This window comes from Pseudorca crassidens, chromosome 14, assembly GCF_039906515.1.
Source record: "Pseudorca crassidens isolate mPseCra1 chromosome 14, mPseCra1.hap1, whole genome shotgun sequence".
Lineage (NCBI taxonomy): Eukaryota > Metazoa > Chordata > Mammalia > Artiodactyla > Delphinidae > Pseudorca > Pseudorca crassidens.
Genome location: NC_090309.1, coordinates 865,739 through 883,814, shown reverse-complemented (window position 1 = coordinate 883,814; position 18,076 = coordinate 865,739). Strand labels below are relative to the sequence as shown.

General features: G+C 43.7%; 1 protein-coding gene across 2 annotated transcripts in view; it reads right to left on the bottom strand.

Moving 5' to 3' along the window:
• SEPTIN10 (septin 10) overlaps window positions 1-18,076 on the bottom strand; it is a 53,740-nt gene that overhangs the window by 28,416 nt on the left and 7,248 nt on the right. Inside the window, exons 1-4 of one of the 2 annotated variants that reach the window (XM_067703967.1) lie at window positions 15,621-15,751; window positions 5,251-5,319; window positions 1,071-1,191; window positions 459-654 (exon numbers count right to left, since the gene is read on the bottom strand). In XM_067703967.1, the coding sequence (XP_067560068.1) occupies window positions 459-654; window positions 1,071-1,191; window positions 5,251-5,304 (371 nt within the window). In that variant the 5' untranslated portion in view covers window positions 5,305-5,319; window positions 15,621-15,751. Of the gene's footprint in view, window positions 1-458; window positions 655-1,070; window positions 1,192-5,250; window positions 5,320-15,620; window positions 15,752-18,076 lie in introns of those variants that run through there. The other variant, XM_067703966.1, reaches the window with a different exon arrangement.

Genomic DNA, 18,076 nt, shown 5'->3' with positions numbered 1-18,076 from the left:
TCATTATCAAACCTTTCCTGCAATGCTTAATAATGTACCTGGCTAATTTAGTTAGAATTTCACAAAACAATTCATGCACCATGGATTTGGCGATTATATATTTGCCATATATGCCTTGTTGTTTTTTTTTTTCTCAACAAGACAAGTCTTGCCTGAAAATTAGTTAAAATCACTTAATATACACCAAATTGTCATATCAGGAAATAACTAAAACTATTTTTGCTGAAACACACACTTAAAAAATGTGATTCAAATTACTCTAAAGAAATTAGACAACTGGATAGAAAAATGTCAATTTGTTAACAATAATAAAATATTGCTTAATTATTTAAAAAATTTAAGTCTGGGAGGAAAGGCATGGGTTTCCACAGTTGAAAATCAAATCACAGCACATAGGGCAAGAAGGCAGATATCCTGAAATAAGAAAAACCTATTTATTACAAGAGGAAAGCGTGTACCTCTCTTCTTTGTTTATTTGGTCACCAAATCCCACTGTATTCACGATGGTCAATTTCAATCGAACGTTACTTTCCTGGAGCTCATAAGTCTGTGCTTTAAGTCTAACATGTGGGTAAAAATGTGAGGATTCATGGTCTTCAAAATTCGTATTAAATAGTGTGTCAATCAGCGTTGATTTTCCAATTCCAGTCTCCCCTGAAAGAAATGCAGGTACATCTTCACAGGTGCACAGGATGGATGAAGAAAAACAGAACAGTAAACTCTTACAATGGTTTCACGGATCCCAAATATTTCAGATACTTCAAAGGCTGGATTGTCCCTGAAATAAATACATGCTAAGGCTGGTCCACTGAGTCACCAGCAGAGCATAAAAATGAATCACGTGTGCTAAGTTACTCAGAACTCTGAAGAAAGCACTGAAATGTTTAAAGAACAAACAAAAAGTTTAAAGCAGTAGAGCTAAGAAAACCAAAACTGATAGAATTTAAATAACTGGAAGAAAATCTGTAATCATGATCTTAAGTTGCTAATGTGGGCACCATGCTGCTCATGACAAGAAGGAAGTGAGCACAGGAACAGGAAGGAGGAATCTAGGGGGGCTTGGCACTTACCCACGCAGAGAATATTAAAGCAGAAGCCTTGCTGAATTGATCTGTTGACCAGCTGATCAGGCAGACTCTCAAAACCAACATGGCCAGACATGGCTAAAGAACGAGGATTTTCTTTTTTTTGCTGAAAGGAAACAAAAACAACGGCAACAGTTTTTTAAAGTCTTACTAAAACAGGATATAGGCACATTAGAGATAAACATAATTTATCAGAAAAAAATTAAAGACTTTTTGATCATTATACCTCCCCCAAGATACAACTGGTTAAGTTTGTGAGAAACCTGTGTCCAGACCCTCAAAACACATATTTCTTATTATCTTCCTATGATGAGAGTCCAGCACTACTTATGACATAAAAATATTTGATTTTCCAAAACAGGAAAATACTGTTGGATGAAGAAAGCTTTACAAGCAACCAGGGGTGGGAAGGCGTATTACAGACAAGTAAAACATAAGACGCGCACCAAAAGACGACAGAACAGCACCAGTAAAGCGCCAAAGAAGAAGTGACAGCCTGGAGTTCTGTATCCAATGAAAACACCCCTCACAGGTGAAGGCAAATGAAGACAGTTACATTTGCTAAATGTACAAATGACATTTACGAAATGGCACAGCCAGAAATGCTACACGACAAGAAATGCTAAAAGTTCTCCAAGAGAAAGGAAAATGACAACAGACAGAAACTCAGATCTACAAAAAGGATGAAGACTGTCAGAAAGGTAAAAATATGGGTAAACGTAAGAGAATTTTTTGCTTGTTTTAATTTCTTGAAAATATAGATTGACTGCTTAAAGCAATAACAACAGTGTATTACAGGATTTATGATACATGGAGAAGCAGGATGCATGACTGTGACAGCACAAAAGATGGGAAGGGGAATGGAGTTACACTGTCGTAAGGTTTCTACACTATACAGGAAGTACTGCAACACTGAAGGCAGTGAGTGATAAGTTAAAGCCCACATCAATTACTGTTTAAAAAAATAAAAGACCAAAGAGGGTTAGCTAGTAAGCAATCATAAAAATACTCCATTAATCCAGAAGGAGGCAGGAAAAGAAAAAAAAATGAAAGAACAAATGGGACAAATGGAAAACACATGGCCACAAATGTATGGACACCAAGGGGGGAAGTGGTGGTGGGATGAACTGGGAGGTTGGGATTGACATGTATACACTAATATGTATTAAATGGAAACTAATAAGAACCTGCTGTATAAAAAAATAAAATAAAATTCAAAAAAAAAACGTAAAAAAAAAGAACACACATGGCCAGTTGGTAGACTTAAACCAGCTGCGTCTATAATTAAGGAGAAGTGGTCTAAGCCAGCTGTCCAACAGGACCTTCCATGACAAGGCTGAGCTGCCAACTGGAGCCACCAGCCACATGCCGTCACTGAGCACCTGCACGTGACGCATGCAACCGAGGAAGGAACTTTTTAATTTTATTTCATTTTAACTAATTTAAATTTAAATAGCCACGTGTGGCTAGTGGCCACCATACTAGACAGTGTAGGTCTAAACTTTTCAATTAAAAGGAAATTGTCAGACTGGATAAAAGAGCAAGACCCAAATATATGCTGTCGATACAGTAACCAACTGCTGATGGTAAAATTCATATGGGAAGGCATAAGACTTAGAACAGCTAGAATGACTGTACAAAAGAACAAGCTGAAGGACTTACAGTATCTAATCTGAGGCTACAATCACCAAGGAGTGTGGTATTGTGACAATCTATTATTTATCTATTTGTCTACTTAATCAAAGTTAAAAACTTAGAGTTATCAAGGAATATGCAAGTCACAGACTGGGAGAAAATAGTATATATATGACAAAGCACTTGTATTCAGAATACATAAAGAATTTTGTAAGATTCAATAACAAGACAACCCACTTAAAAAAAAATGGGTAAAACACTTGAACAGACACTTCACAAAAAAGATAACAAAACAGCCAATGAGCACATGAAAGAGTGCGCAACATTATTAACAGGTATCAGGAAAATGTGAAGCACAACTACAATAAGATACCCCTGAACAGCCACTAAAATGGCAAAAATTTAAAAGGCTGATAACATCAAGCGTTGGAGATGATGAACAAAGATGGGAACTCTGATAAGTTCGCTGCTGCACATGCAAAATGGCACAGCCGCTCTGGAAGGCGGGCAGTGGTTTCTTATAAAGTTAAGTACACATAACCACACAGCCAAAAGACCCCGCTTGCCAGCACCCAAGATAGAGCACCCATCCACACAAGGACTGACGCACAGATGGTCGTAGCAGCTTTCCTCCAAACAGTCAGAAGTGGCAAGAAACAAGCGAAGGCCCAACAACTGGCAAATGGATAAACAAGTTGTAGTGAATCCACACGATGGAATCTTGAACGACTGACACATTCCACACGTGGAGAAATCTCAAATGCTAAGTATCTAAACAGTGATTTATTCACTGTGATTTCAGTTTCAGAAAGAAAAAATCTTTTCCTATATTCTCATGTATATATGAACATGGATGAAGATGTCTCAAAGGGTAGTGACAGACTGTTGGGAGTGGACCTGGAGGTGTAGGTGAGAAAGACGAGCTTGTCACTGTATATGGTGAGAGAGTTCCCACGAGGACCCCAAGACTGCTGGCACCAGTGTACCCACACCTTCTGGTTATTCAAACGCTAATCTAGGTGCTGCGGTGAAGGGGTTTGACAGATGTCATTACGGTCCCAAATCAGTTAACCTTAGAAAGGGAGATTATCCAGGGTGGACCCTTAAAAGGGACAGAGGACTTCCGAGTGGAAGGGATTTGAAGCATGAAGGGGCCTTGCCTTTCCAGTTCCCCTTGCTGTATGGGTCGCAAGGACCTAAGAATGATCTCCAGAAGCTGGCAGCAACCGACCAGCAAAGAACAGAACTCTGCCGACAACCTGGAAGGGTCGGGGGTGGGGTGGGGTGCGGTCCCAGCTGGGAACCAGCAGCCGACCTCCTGCACGTGAGGCCTGGGTGGAGAAGCCAGGGGAGCCAGCCTGGCGCTCCCGACCCGCAGGCTGGGCGCTAATCAACAGCTGCTGTTTTAAGCAGCTCAGTCCGTGCCATTTGTTACGGAGCAACAGAAAACTAGTCCACAAACGAGTTGTGCCCTTCGAGTCCCTTTTACCAGGTAAGCCTGTTATCTCTGTGATTTAAAAAGAAGAGAGAATGAAGAAACACACTATGCTTCCCAGCTGGCCGTGAGAGCGTTCAAGAGGATTAGAACAGTATTTGTTAGAGTTTCTATTGGAAGCACAAAAGTTGAACTAAATGGCCTATAGAATCCCTCCTGGTTCTAAAGCATGTGATTTTAATGTCATGGAAATAAAAGAATCTTTTCAAAAATGTGGGAGTGGTCAGCATCATTTAATGAAGAAGAGGGGCTGGAGAGAATGAGGACTGAGCAGTGAGCACTCAGTGCATCGGTCACTAAACAATTACAGTAGTTTCAGCAAAGCGACGTGCTAGAAGACAGATTAAGAGTAATTCAAAGTCTGCGAGGTGCTAAAATAAAGATGGAACAGACTACAACTACCAATGAGAGAACAGAGATAAAATGATGGCAGCTCGGTGGCCAGATGACCAAGTGTCAGAACTGGGGGGACCTCAGCACGTGTGGGGAGGCAGAGGCTGCTGGAGCATGGAGCTAAAAGAAAGGGATCTCGTGACCCGTGCTCACAGTTACTGTTTTCTCTTTTAAAACACTGACAACTCACCTCGTTCACCAAATTAAATTTACTCCCTCTTTCTAAATATAACTTTTAATACAAATCACCCAAACACATCCCTCCTGTGCAGGCACTCAGAAAGCCCTCAGAAGCACTAAGGTCTGACCTCGCACTCAGGAAGGCTCTGACAGGGCCGTCCCGTGGCGTCCCACCCTGTCATCATCAAGGTCTGTGAGGATGCCAGCTACAGCAGTGTCAGGCTCCCCCTGCCTGCCGTGGCAGAGCTGGAACCTGCATCTGCTTAACGTCAGGCAGGGTAGAGACGCTGTGGACAGTCGACAGTGATGCAGCTTGTCACTGATTTTTAACTTGGATCAACATAACAGTTAATTCATATTCAAGGTAAGTAGAACAAAAGTCTTTCAGGTCTCTCAGTAGTTATTCTGAAACCACAGAGGCATCCAGAGTACAAGGTGGGTCTACTTAAAAGATATACTCACTTTCTCTTCATTGTCAAATACTTGTGTGGACATATGCGCTGTTTTTGTTGCCATGTGAGACTGAAAGAGCTGAAAAAGAAAACACAGTTATTACTCCAAAAAACCCTATATCTAAGTAATGTACTTACATTAAAAAGGAATTCCAATATTGTCATTATCACCAAGCTTTGAGTTGTAATCTACACAAGTGACTCGTGTTTAAAACTGTGGTTTTCTTGCTGGAAGGATATCTGCACAGGTAAGTAATATGTGATAGTCAACACATGATACACATTATTGCACTTACACCCACACACACAAAAATGTAAAAATTATCATGTATAGAACCCCTACCACATGCCCATCACCATGCCAGCTCACGGAGTACGTGCTCTTTTTTTTTTTTTTGCGTTACGCGGGCGTCTCACTGTTGTGGCGTCTCCCGTTGCAGAGCACAGGCTCCGGACGCGTAGGCCCAGCGGCCATGGCTCACGGGCCCAGCCGCTCCGCGGCATGTGGGATCTTCCCGGACCGGGGCACGAACCCGTGTCCCCTGCATCGGCAGACGGACTCTCAACCACTGTGCCACCAGGGAAGCCCGGAGTACGTGCTCTTATTTGATCCTCAGGACAGATCTGAGCTACACACATTACCACTCCACAGCCTGCACAAGAAAATTAGGATTCTGAAAGGTTAAGTAACTCACCCTAAACCGTACAAGCCAGTAAGCTGTAGGCACAGGTCTACTCTGACTGCAAAGCTGGTGTTCGTTCTACTGTACCAAGTGTAGACCAAGTACTCAGTCACCTGTATGCAGGGAGTGGGGAAGACAGTACCAGAGAAGCTGTGGGAATTTAATTTCCAAGCAACCGCCTCAAGGGCACTGCTGCCCTACTCTGGAGGGCAGTGCGAGGCAAGGAGGAAACGTGGCCTTTTTAAAAAGTAACAGGAACATGGATGTAGTAAGAAAAAACGTAAACGGTGCCAATGAGAACACAGAGCAGAATAAGTACGTTCCCTTCCTCCCCTGATTCCCTGCAACCTCAGCAGTGCTCTCCCCAGAGGCCACCTCCTGGGGGTAGAGGATGCGTGTGGTGGGAACGTGCAGTCTCTTTGGCTCACAGACATGGCACATAACCCATGCTCTGCAGCGGGTGTTTCCTTTCCACTTAATCTATGGTGGGGGGACTTCCCTGGTGGCGCAGTGGTTAAGAATCCGCCAGCCAATGCAGGGGACACGGGTTCAAGCCCTGGTCCAGGAAGATCCCACATGTCGCAGAGCAGCTAAGCCCACGAGCCACAACTACTGAAGCCCGCGCGCCTAGAGCCCGTGCTCCGCAACAAGAAAAGCCACTGCGATGAGAAGCCCGTGCACCACAACTACTGAGCCTGCGCTCTATAGCCTGCGAGCCACAACTACTGAGCCCACGGGCCTAGAGCTCGTGCTCCGCAACAAGAGAAGCCACCACAAAGAGAAGCCTGCGTCCCACAACTAGAGAAAGCCTGCGCACAGCAATGAAGACCCAACGCAGCCAAAAATAAATAAATCTGTGACTCTGTTTAATAAATAAATAAATAAATAATGAACACTCCCTCTTAAAAAAAAAAACCTCTCTGGTGCAGACTGTTTCCGCAGAATGTGAGCTGCCTCACTCCATCTACAGGACAGCGCTCTGTTCTGTAAACTACACAACATGCAGATGCACTGTCTTTAAATACAGTGAACTACACTGCAGTGAACAGCTTTGCCCACACGTGGGACGGGGGACTGGACCCTGTAGCAAGGGAGGGGCGTGTCTGGCGCCTCGAACCGCCCCTCCCCCCCACCCTGGGCTGTGAAGGTAACACCAACAGACACACGGGGCACGTCGGGACTGCGTTCTACACAACGTTAACGACCCCCTTCCTCTGGTACTTTCTGGGTAATGTAAGCTTTTGAAGACTGACCCTGGGACTTAACAGGACACGTAGCAAGTCCAAACTCTGAGCAGCCAACTAACTGAGCGCACTGTGGTGACAGGTGGCTCTGGCCAGTGGGAAGAGGCCCCGTATAAGAGCACAGCCAAGGCTCGGGATGAACACACAAGCACTGGCTGTGTTTTTACCATTTAAAAAGTGAAAAGCACGTAATGATACGAAGCCCACCAGAACTGGCCTAGTGTGGTTTTAACTGTACACACAGCTCCCTGACTCCCCCCAACCCGTCACAGTGTGTCACACGAGCCAGAGAGCACATCCCCACTCTGAGCCAGCACAGAAGAGTGAGAGCAGAGGGAAAAGAGAACAGTGGTCACGGCTACGCACAAAAAGAGGAAAGACAGTGACACTGCGCTGGGCCAAGAGACGGCCAAGCATCAGGCAAGGCGGCATAAGGTGGGAAGACCCCTGAGCCCCGGAAGGGAGGCCGGATTTCTTATCTGGATAAAGTGAACCGTGAGGGAAAGTTTGCTGGAAACACAACGCTCATCATCTCTGGCGAAGTTACGAAGAGGCGAGAAGCCGAGCCGGGGCAGACGAGTTGTGGGCTGAGGCCTGGAGTGTCCGCCTGGGCTGGGACCTGCTGTCGGGACCCAGGCGCCCCCGAAGCTCCGGCTCAGGGCCCCGCGCAGGCCCAGAGGGAAAGCGAACAGAGCCTTCACGCGGCCATGCGCTGCCGTTGGGATGGGAGCGGGTGCCGCCACGTCTAACTGAACTTCATCAACTACAGAACTCTAATGAAAATTAATCCTTATAAAACTATACTAAGAAAGTAGTTTTGGGGTTTTAACATAATGGAGAGCATATCGAAATTTTTGTGAAATGCTGCTTAGGAAGCAGTTTCATTGATGTGTAAAATTTGCTTAGAAAAAATGAGATAGGGTTTGTACTCCTTTATGATTAAACTTTAAACTTTGACTAATAAAACCAAGGTTACATTTCTGTCATTTATGTAAGTTCATATCAAATATCCACTTTTGTTTATTCATTTCCTGTGTTTCTGAACACCAGCCAAAAAGCTTACTTAAAATCTCTGTGGATAAATATTTTGATCGGGAAGTAAAAATGAGTCACATAAAAGTATTATAAATAGTTATTTTTAGTATTTTCCACTGGTACTACCTGACTAGTCAAATTTCCAAAACACATTTTAGAATGAAAACAGTTTTTAATAAATTAACAAGACATTATTGAAGGTAAAATAACAAAGAGACAAGAGTTGATCCAGTCCCTCTAGTGGCAAACACTAAATTAAAATAAAATCTGGAAGTGGAATTCCAGTCTGCTCCACTACTGACTAGCTTCTTAGTAAATCCTATGCTGGGAACTGGGTCTCAGGAGGAAAAGACACGGCCCTTGATCTTAAGAACTTACCTCAGAGAAAACACAAGCTCATAATAGGCAATCAATTCTCATTCCAAGGCACCAGGGAAACTAACAAAATCACCATCTACATTTTTGATGAGAGTCAGTAGCTTTTATTTTAAATACAAGCATACGTCATACATACACAAACACACATGTATTTAAACCTCTACACCTACATCCCAGAAAGAAAAACTTTATACAGTACTTTTAACTCCTGGCAAAGTCTAACAAATTTTTTTAAAGTTGTAGTATATAACGAATCACAGAAAAAATGGCAGAACATTTTGGGGAAGATCAGGTTCTCCACCTTCTTCAAAATATCAGTTTGAGGCAATGCAACAGAGGCTGCACACAATCTGTCCTGGGGTCCCTTGGAGACAGGTGGTAGGTGACCTTTTTCCTGCCGGTCAGTTATGGGGAAAATTCGGTGATTCTTTCACAACAGGACCCTAGATTTCCTGACGACTCTTCTGACTCTCCTGGAAACAGTCCTGTAATGCCTCATCACTTCTCTAGGTACAACAATGAGCTTTGGAGGAACAGAATTATGACTTGGGTTACAATAGCTTCATTTTAACTTCACTTTCCCACAGTTTTTATCTTTGTAAAGCTAATCCAAGAAATAGAACCACAGTTTTCAAATTATCCTCTGGTACTGCTTGGAGTTCTTTAGGCCAAAAATAAATAAATAAAAAAATAAGACAGAATGAAGAGCAGAGAGGTCAAAATAGTTATCTGGGCCTATTTTATGGGTTTCAAGAGATCCGTGTTCTTTGGCTTAAAACAATACTTTGAAAGATTCCACAGATGCATTATTTAAAATCATTTTATTAAATCTTCAACTTAAGTAAACTTTAAAAGTAAAGTTAATATACTCATCTAAAATTTTCCTAAAAACAAGTAGTAAAATTACCTTATTCAAATTATACAGAAGTTGATTTTGGAAGTGGATACTAATTACAACCAGGGAAAAAAAGAAACAATCCAACTGAATCAATAAGACTGGGCACTGCCACGAGAAGCAACATGCTGGCCTCCTGTCCCTCCAAGACAGTCTTGGTCGAGGGCAGCTTAGGGTAGGCCAAGTTCCATCAAAATATCACTTCAATTTTACCACCATCTCCAATAAACATAAAAGTTAAAGGGTAACTACAGAGTCTCATATGCAGCCTCAAAAGATCATCAAGATGGGAAAATTCTTGAGAGTAATTCATATGAAAAAGAGTTAGGGATTTTAAGCTCAAAAGAAACCCTTACAGTAATGTGTATGTAGCTGCTTTAGATACAAATGCAATCTTATTTTGAAATTACTTTCCCCCACTTAATTAGAAAAGGAGTATTTTATGTTTATTACAGGAAAAAAAACACCCTTTCTAATTGTGTCACTTTAATAACACTACCATGAACACTCCTCCGTGGCAGCCAAATGGTGTGCCCCACAGATATCCCTCCAACAAGAACTGCCCTCTGGCTACACAGGATGCAATGAGCTGATGGCCTCCAGCAGCTGGGCCTGCAGGACTGGACCCACACCACGCCTTCCCAGGCAGCCCTAGCCGAGGCCTGAGCGCAGTGCGGTGTCAGGACCTGGGCTCTTCTGCCCCACGCAGGCTGCCCTGGCAGACACTGGGCTGGCCCAGACTCTGCTGGATCCGCATGGCCTCTGAGGGTCTCTCTGTGGATTCTGCTTCCTCCCCTTTCTCCTCTAGGGCGTTACCCTCCCCCGTCCCATGCCCCCCTCCACCGCTCCCCAGTCAATCTCTAACACTCCTGGCTCTTCCTTGAGGACCCCACACACACCTGTATAACCATCGATCACTGTGTACATCTATCTGATAAGTTTTCTCACAAGAAATCCCTAGACTGTAATTACTGGTCAGAGGTATAAACATATTGCCAAACTTACATTTCCAAAATCAGTATAAAAATAAAGTATCATTTCATTATATAGTCATCCATACAGGTGTTAACAATTTTTTAAGTGTCAATCTGTTAGGCAAAAACTGAAATCTTAATTTGATTTCTGGTATTCTGAACATTTTTTTTTCAGGTTACTGGCCTAAAAAGTACATAGTATATTTTCATTCATCACCAGTTCGCGTTTTCCCATTTGCCTATTAGGGTATTCCTTTTTTGTTTCTTATTAATGAGAGCTGTTGGATGTAACTCCATGCTTGTCATGTGTATTACAAATGTCTTTTCTGGATTTGTCACTGATCTTCTTGGTTTCCATAGAGCTCAATCGAGCAATCTTTTCTATTATGGGTTCTTCCTTAAATGTAAGGCTTAGAAAATCTTTCCACACTCCAAGTTTTTTAAAAACATGAATCTAAATTCTTTCCGAGTTCTCTCATGGCTTCATGTCTTATACAGAAGCTTTTAAGCCTTCTAAACATTACTTTCTAGTTCTGTGTGAGGTACTTTTCCCCAGTGTTGTTGGCCTGTTGCAGCATCAGGGGACAGCAAAGCATATTCAAACATCTATAGTCTGTCTCATGGAGATGAATCTCCCAAGGGAAAAAGCAGGACCCACGAATGAACTAGAGAGGCTGACCTGACACAACAAAGGGAAACTTCTGAAGGTCTCTAAAAAAAAGGTGTCTAACAAGATGGGCTGGGCTGCGCGGGAAGGATTCAGCTACTGACCCGGGCAAACTGTGGCGCCAGTTCCTGCTCTGATCTTCTAAGTTCGCTTTCAACTCAGAATGTATGACCTGTGAGCAAGCAATGAGGAAAAGTATGTGATGTGATGGAGAATGAAGGATGAGTCATGGGAAACTGCAAGTACAGACAAAGTGGATTAAGGAAAGACAGAACACAACCACACCTAGCTGATACGGAAAGGCTTATTTAAATGAAAAGTAGATGGTTTGCATTCCAGGGAGAGGTAGTATGTCCCAGGCAGGCTAGGTGACAAGCCAATCAAAGTTGAGAAGTCAATTACTTAGGACAGGGGAAGGCAGAAAAACTCGTTTAAAGGACTTAAAATTGACAAGGAACATTTGGGGAAGAAAAGAATACTCAGAAATAAGTGAGAAATCTATCAATATACATTGCTTTTCGTTTATTCCACAAATATACACAGTATTTACTAAAAGACCTACATTTTCAGGACCCCAAGCATTGAGGCTCAAAGGTGAATAAGTCATATCTTTGCGGTTTGAATTTCAGCACAGGTAGGAGACATGCATACAACTATGGACAGGGCACAGGAGTGGCTCGTGGTGAAATGACGCCTGCACTGTTAGAGATGGCACTGCCAAGAAAAGGCTTGAGCTGAGCCTTGAGGGAGAAATAGGAATTTTCCTAGCGAAGGAGAAAAGGACGTAAAGGAGTCAATGTGTGCAAAAGCATGAGCGCACCCCTGGCGTGGCTGGAAGCTGCAGTAAGTGCAGTGTAACCTAAGGCGGCTTCAGTTTAAGTGCGAGGAGGACAGCAGAAGGCAGCAGGGTGGGACATTCCCTCAGCCTCCCAGTGAGGCCAGGAGCACCTCCACGCCTTTCAGACAAAGGTAAACTGATAGGCCGCAGTGCTTAGCAGGAAAGAAAATTTGAGTTTAAGGTTCCTACGGCCCCGGATCCCTCAAGGAGCTTCCACCTAATCACCGGCATCTTTAGTCAAGTGTAAAATAAATCTAGGGTAATTTTTACAGGATTATTAAAAGCAAATACAGTGGTAGTTCCCATTTGCCTTCAAGTGTCCCCTGATTCCATAAGACTTGTACTCTTCCACATAGATAAGAGCACTAAAAATCCAGCCCAACTCACTAGGCCAGTCAGGTTTACTTTTCACACAGAACATAGTTAATACTATACTAGTTAATACTATATTACTAGTAACAGTTTAGAAGTTATTATCCCATTTTTGTAAGTCAGAAAAAGATAAATCTTCAAAAGGAAGGATGAAGTTGCATATACTGAGTCCATACTGAAATACTGGCTACAGGGAATATTTTTACAAAGATTAGAAGCAATAATTATGAAAATTAAGAGAAATTATATGTGATATTAACTGGCAAGAAAAGAATATAAGATTTTGTTGACACCATGGTTACAAGTAAAAATTATACATATGAGCAAGCATGTATAGAGTCTGATTCTAAAGGGAAGAGAATAAATATTTCCTTTTCTTCTTGATATCCATTATTATTATCATTTGGGCTTCCCTGGTGGCGCAGTGGTTGAGAGTCGGCCTGCCGATGCAGGGGACACGGGTTCGTGCCCCGGTCCGGGAGGATCCCACATGCCGCGGAGCAGCTGGGCCCATGAGCCATGGCCGCTGAGCCTGCGCGTCCCGAGGCTGTGCTCCGCAATGGGAGAAGCCACAGCAGCGAGAGGCCCGCGTACCGCAAAAAAATATATATATATTATTACTTATGTGAATTTAACAACGACTAATGTAGAAAAAAGAATATGTCTTCCTCAAATATCTATAAAAATGCATTTATTTAACAGATATGAATTGAGTGCCTCGTATATTCCAGGAACTGTCCGAGGCCCTGGGGCTGAGTAACATAATAAAATAGAAGAAAACACATTAAGTCATTATGGAGCTTCCATTCCAGTTAGGGGAAGAAAGGGAAAAATCAAAGTAAAACACATGCTCTGATGTGATAACAGAGAATAATAAGTGCAGCACAGAACAATAAGGCAGCAGAGGGGGATGGGGGTAGGAAATGAGGCGGAGGCATGGCTCAGGGGCACCGCTCTGAGCAGGGTGGTTACAGGGGAGACAGCAGCTCAGCGAAGGCCGGAAGGAGCACAGGGAGCAGAGCGGTGAAGGGGCGCCTGGAGGAAGAGCATTCCTGGCAGAGGGAATGGACCCCTGCAAAGATGTGGCAGCTGTGTGCGCTCCTGGGTTCCTGGAACAGCAAGCAGGCGAAGCAGCAGAGGGAGAGAGAGGCAGAGTGGTGCCGGACCTCACAGGGTTCCCACGGCGTACTGAAGAACTTGGCTTTGAAGGGCTTTTAGCATAAAGGGACGTGAGTTATCTTTGTAGTAAAAGATTCATTACAGCTACTGTGTTGAGAGGACACTGAAGGATGGCAAGGCAGAAGCAAGGAGACAAGGTGCAAGGCTACTGCGTTAACCCATGGCAGTCTGTTAGCGGTGGAAGAGGTGAGATGTGGGCACATTCTGGATCCACCTCGACAGCAGAGCCAACGGAACTTGCTGAAGGCTCAGTGTAGAATGTGGAGCGATGTGGAGAACGGTTCCAAAGTTCTGGGCTTGAACACCGGGGAGGAGGGAGCTTCCCTTCCTGGAACTGGGAGGACCGCAGAAGGAGGGGTTAGGGAAGGCGGCTCTCCTTGAACTGGAGATGCCTGCTGGACGCTCAGGTGAAGGTCCTGAGTAGGCAGCAGGATGCTCAAGTGGACAGAGCAGAGATACCCGGACTGGAGGTAACAACTGTGACGTCATCTATACATGGCAAGTCCTCAGCGCTGTGGGACGAGGTGAGTCACCCTGGGAGTGAAGGTGCTTAGAAAAGAGAGGGCTCCCAGAACTGAGCCCTGGGGGGACTCTGACACTTCAAGTTTGGGGCACTGGGAGTAATCAGTCCAACTGACTGAGAAGGAACAGTCAAAGAGGGTGAAAGAAATCCGGAGAAGTATGGAGTCCTGGAAGAAAGCTTTGGAAGAGAACGAGTACCACCCCCACTCCTTGACCGACCGCGTGCGGCTGCTTTCAGGACACAATGTACACAGAGACCACATGGCTCGCAAAGCCAAAAATGTTTACTATTTGACCCATTAAAGAAAATGTTTGGCAACCCTCGACCTAGAAGGATGAGCCGGTGAATGAATGAGGAACATGCAGTACAGTCTGTCGGCAGCATCAAGGCCTCTTGAGCCGAGTGGTCACGACATGAAGGAAGACAACTCAGCACGATGCTCCCCCATCGCATTCAGCTGTGAGGACGCAGGAGCAGAGTCCGGCACCGCTTGACTGCAGGCAGTGTGGGTTTGCCGGGGGAGAACGATGAAGCGAGAGAGGCGGCTGAGACGTGCCACGAAGGGACAAGAGGGCATGGAGGATGTGAGGGGAAGGGAAAGGTGGCGGGATCAGAGAACCGTGGGACCGGGAGCAGCTGGTGGAGTGAACAGGAAGAGGGGAGGTGTGGTCAGACTGAGATCTCAGGGGTGCCCTTATGGATGATGACAAGGTCAAGGTGCTCCCCACTAGAAGGCGAGGCTAAAGTAGGGTGGAGAGCAGGACACTGAAGGAGAGGAGGCGGGAGGCTGAAATGGGCCGCGATCACACAGGTCACTCGCTGGAGATCCATCAGGCCCTGCGGCAGGAGGCATTTCAGAGATGGCTGAACAGAGGCGGTGAGCATACAGTATGCCAGGCCCGTAAGAGTCAAAGCCCGGAACTTTCCAGGATGAGAGCGAATAATGGGGAGTGGCGACCACCTCCCCTCGGGGCTCTGTGCTGCCAGGTGTCTGTGAACCACAGGAAGCTTCCACACACAGCCCCCCGCTGCCGGTCCCCTCCTCCCTACGTCCCCCACAGAGGCTCCTCCTCTCCAGTCAAGGAGCTTCCGTCTGAGGAAGGCAAAGATTTCCTAGCTACAGTACCCAAAGCATGATCCACAAGAGAAGAATGATAAACTGAACCTAATAAACTAAAAAACTTCTGCTCTTCAAAACACACTGTTAAGAGAATGAAAAAACAAGACACATACTTGGATAAAAGATTTGTAAATCATTTATCTCATGAAGAACTTATGTCAGAAATATCTATTTTTAAAAACTTGTACAACTCAAAAGACAATAACTCAATTTAAAAAAACAGGAAAAAATTGGAACAGATGCTTCATCAAAGATATAGGGATGGCAAATAAGCACATGACAAGAGGCTCAACATCATTAGTCATTAGACAAATGTAAATTAAAACACAAGGTATCACTACATACCCATCAGAATGACTTAAAAAAAAAACTATCTGGCAAGGATGCAGAACCATTGTTAGTGGGAATGCAAATTTTGGCACAAACATTTTGAGAAACAGTTTGGCAGTTTATAAGGTTAAAACACACTTACCGGGCTTCCCTGGTGGTGCAGTAGTTAAGAATCCGCCTGCCAATGCAGGGGGCACGGGTTCAATCCCTGGTCCAGGAAGATCCCACATGCCGCGGAGCAACTAAGCCTGTGCGCCACAACTACTGAGCCTGCGCTCTAGAGCCCGCAAACCACAACTACTGAGCCCAAATAGGGGCAGAAAAGTGATAGAGACTAGGAGGAGGGCTGCAAAGAAGCACCAAGGAATGTGGGGTGGAGGATGCTGGAACAGTTCTCTATTTTTCATTGTGGTTGTGGTTACATGACTGTATGTATTCATCAGAACTCATGAAACTTTGTACTAAAAAAGTAAATTTCACTGTGCATAAATTATAGCTTAATAAAAAAGTTAATTCTTAAAGATATAACAAAAATTTTTAAGTAAGTAATCAATACATGGGAAAGCAGTAGCTAACAAAAACAGAATATCTGCAGACAAACTAAATGATTTAGATGATACATGTATGATTATTTGTGAGAAGCAATAAAAAAGAAAATATTCAACAAAATATGCAAATATGCAATGAGAATAAAACAGTCTCTCCAATTGTTCAAATTACAGTTAAGTATTAGGTTCTTTTGGCTCTCAGAGTCATGTGGAAACTGTAAATTATAATTCTTTTCCACACAACAGAATCTCTGTTTACTATATGACAAGCAGCCTATCTTTTCCCGAAACAGAGAGCCCCTAGAAATTGTCTCAATGACCGAGGTCACAAGAGAGAAGGGTTAACATGACATCAGTGTAAATGTATGGCTTAAGAAGACTGCTGGGATTTCCCTGGTGGCGCAGTGGTTAAGAATCCGCCTGCCAGTGCAGAGGACACAGGTTCGAGCCCTGGTCCGGGAAGATCCCACATGCCACGGAGCAACTAAGCCCGTGTGCCACAACTACTGAGCCTGCGCTCTAGAGCCCGCAAGCCACAACTACTGAGCCTGCATGCCGCAACTACTGAAGCCCGCGCGCCTGGAGCCCGTGCTCTGCAACAAGAGAAGCCACTGCAATAAGAAGCCCGTGCATCGCAACGAAGAGTAGCCCCCACTCACCGCAACTAGAGAAAGCCCGCGCGCAGCAACGAAGACCCAATGCGACCATAAATAAATAAATAAATAATAAAAATAAATTTAAAAAAGAGGGCTGCTGGAGCTAACTGCTTATGGTGGCAAGAGATACAAAGGTCGGGAGCACTAAGCAACTGCCAAAGCCATGTGCCAGGGCCCGGGCCAAAGAGGCACCAGCACAACAGGAGAAAAACAAGAGACAGTCTGTTAACAAATTTTGAGAGAGTTAACCCTCAACCCCCAAAACGGAGATAACAGTACTCGGCTCATGGAGTCGGGAGGAGAAATGTGATAATGCAAGTCAAGCACTTGCCCCAGTGAATGCATGTTAGCATGGGGAGCATTCAGTTACCCCAGTGGTGTCCCAGACAAAAATATACATTGAATACTTTAGTGTTTGCAAAGATCTTTAGAGATTACCAGACCACTAAAAAAGTAAAGATTCATCTAAATAAGTTGAAAATAATGGTTAAAGTTTCCTTTAGTTTTTTAAAAATATACATTAAATTTTAAAGCTATTTTTTTCATGATTGGCAAATACAATTGAAAGGCATCTCGTGATATTTTAAGATTGAGTATACAGGCTGAGTCTGAGATGAAGAATCTTCTTCCTGCCTAAAATATTACTTCTCTGCTGATCCATGGCCATCTCTTCCTTTAATACTAAGCTCAATATTGAGTTTTGGCAAAAAGGCCTCACTCTTTATATAAATTTAAAACCAGTACAAATCACCATCTCACATATAGGTTGTATTTTCCAAAAGTTCATTTCAGTAAGCTTTTTGGATCTAGAATACAGTTGCCATAGAAACAACACTACAGTTAAGGTCCTGAGTAGGTTCACAAATGCCTTATTTAATCCATAATGTACAGACGATTTACAGTCTTAGACTAAGTTTTCAAATCCATCAGCAGACAAAGTACACCTGTTGCCCTATTCCTAGAAAAACTAACTCTAGATCATGCATTCTCAATGGGGGGTATCCCCTCACCACAAAGGTGGTAGAAATTGGTTCTTGGGGGACCAAAAAAAAAAAAAAATCAGTGGTTTGTGGACCTCCAAAGCTCAATCAACCCTATCTGAAAAAATTTATTCTTTAGTACTGAATTCCTCTCATTAGGGAAAACTTAATTAATTGGATCAATTAATTTAATAAGACTAATTAAATGTTATTAATTAACTAAATTTGATTTAAATTTCATTTTTCTCCAGAAAGGGCAATAATGAAAAATGATAATTACTGCTCTAGACAAAAGACTGAAACAGGCCACGTTTGCATGCAGCATTTCCCACCTTCCTCCGCAGCTCTCTCCACGCTGCCCTGCGCTCCAGTCTCTTCACCCAGGTTGGTCCTAAATCAACTGCCCACCTGTTT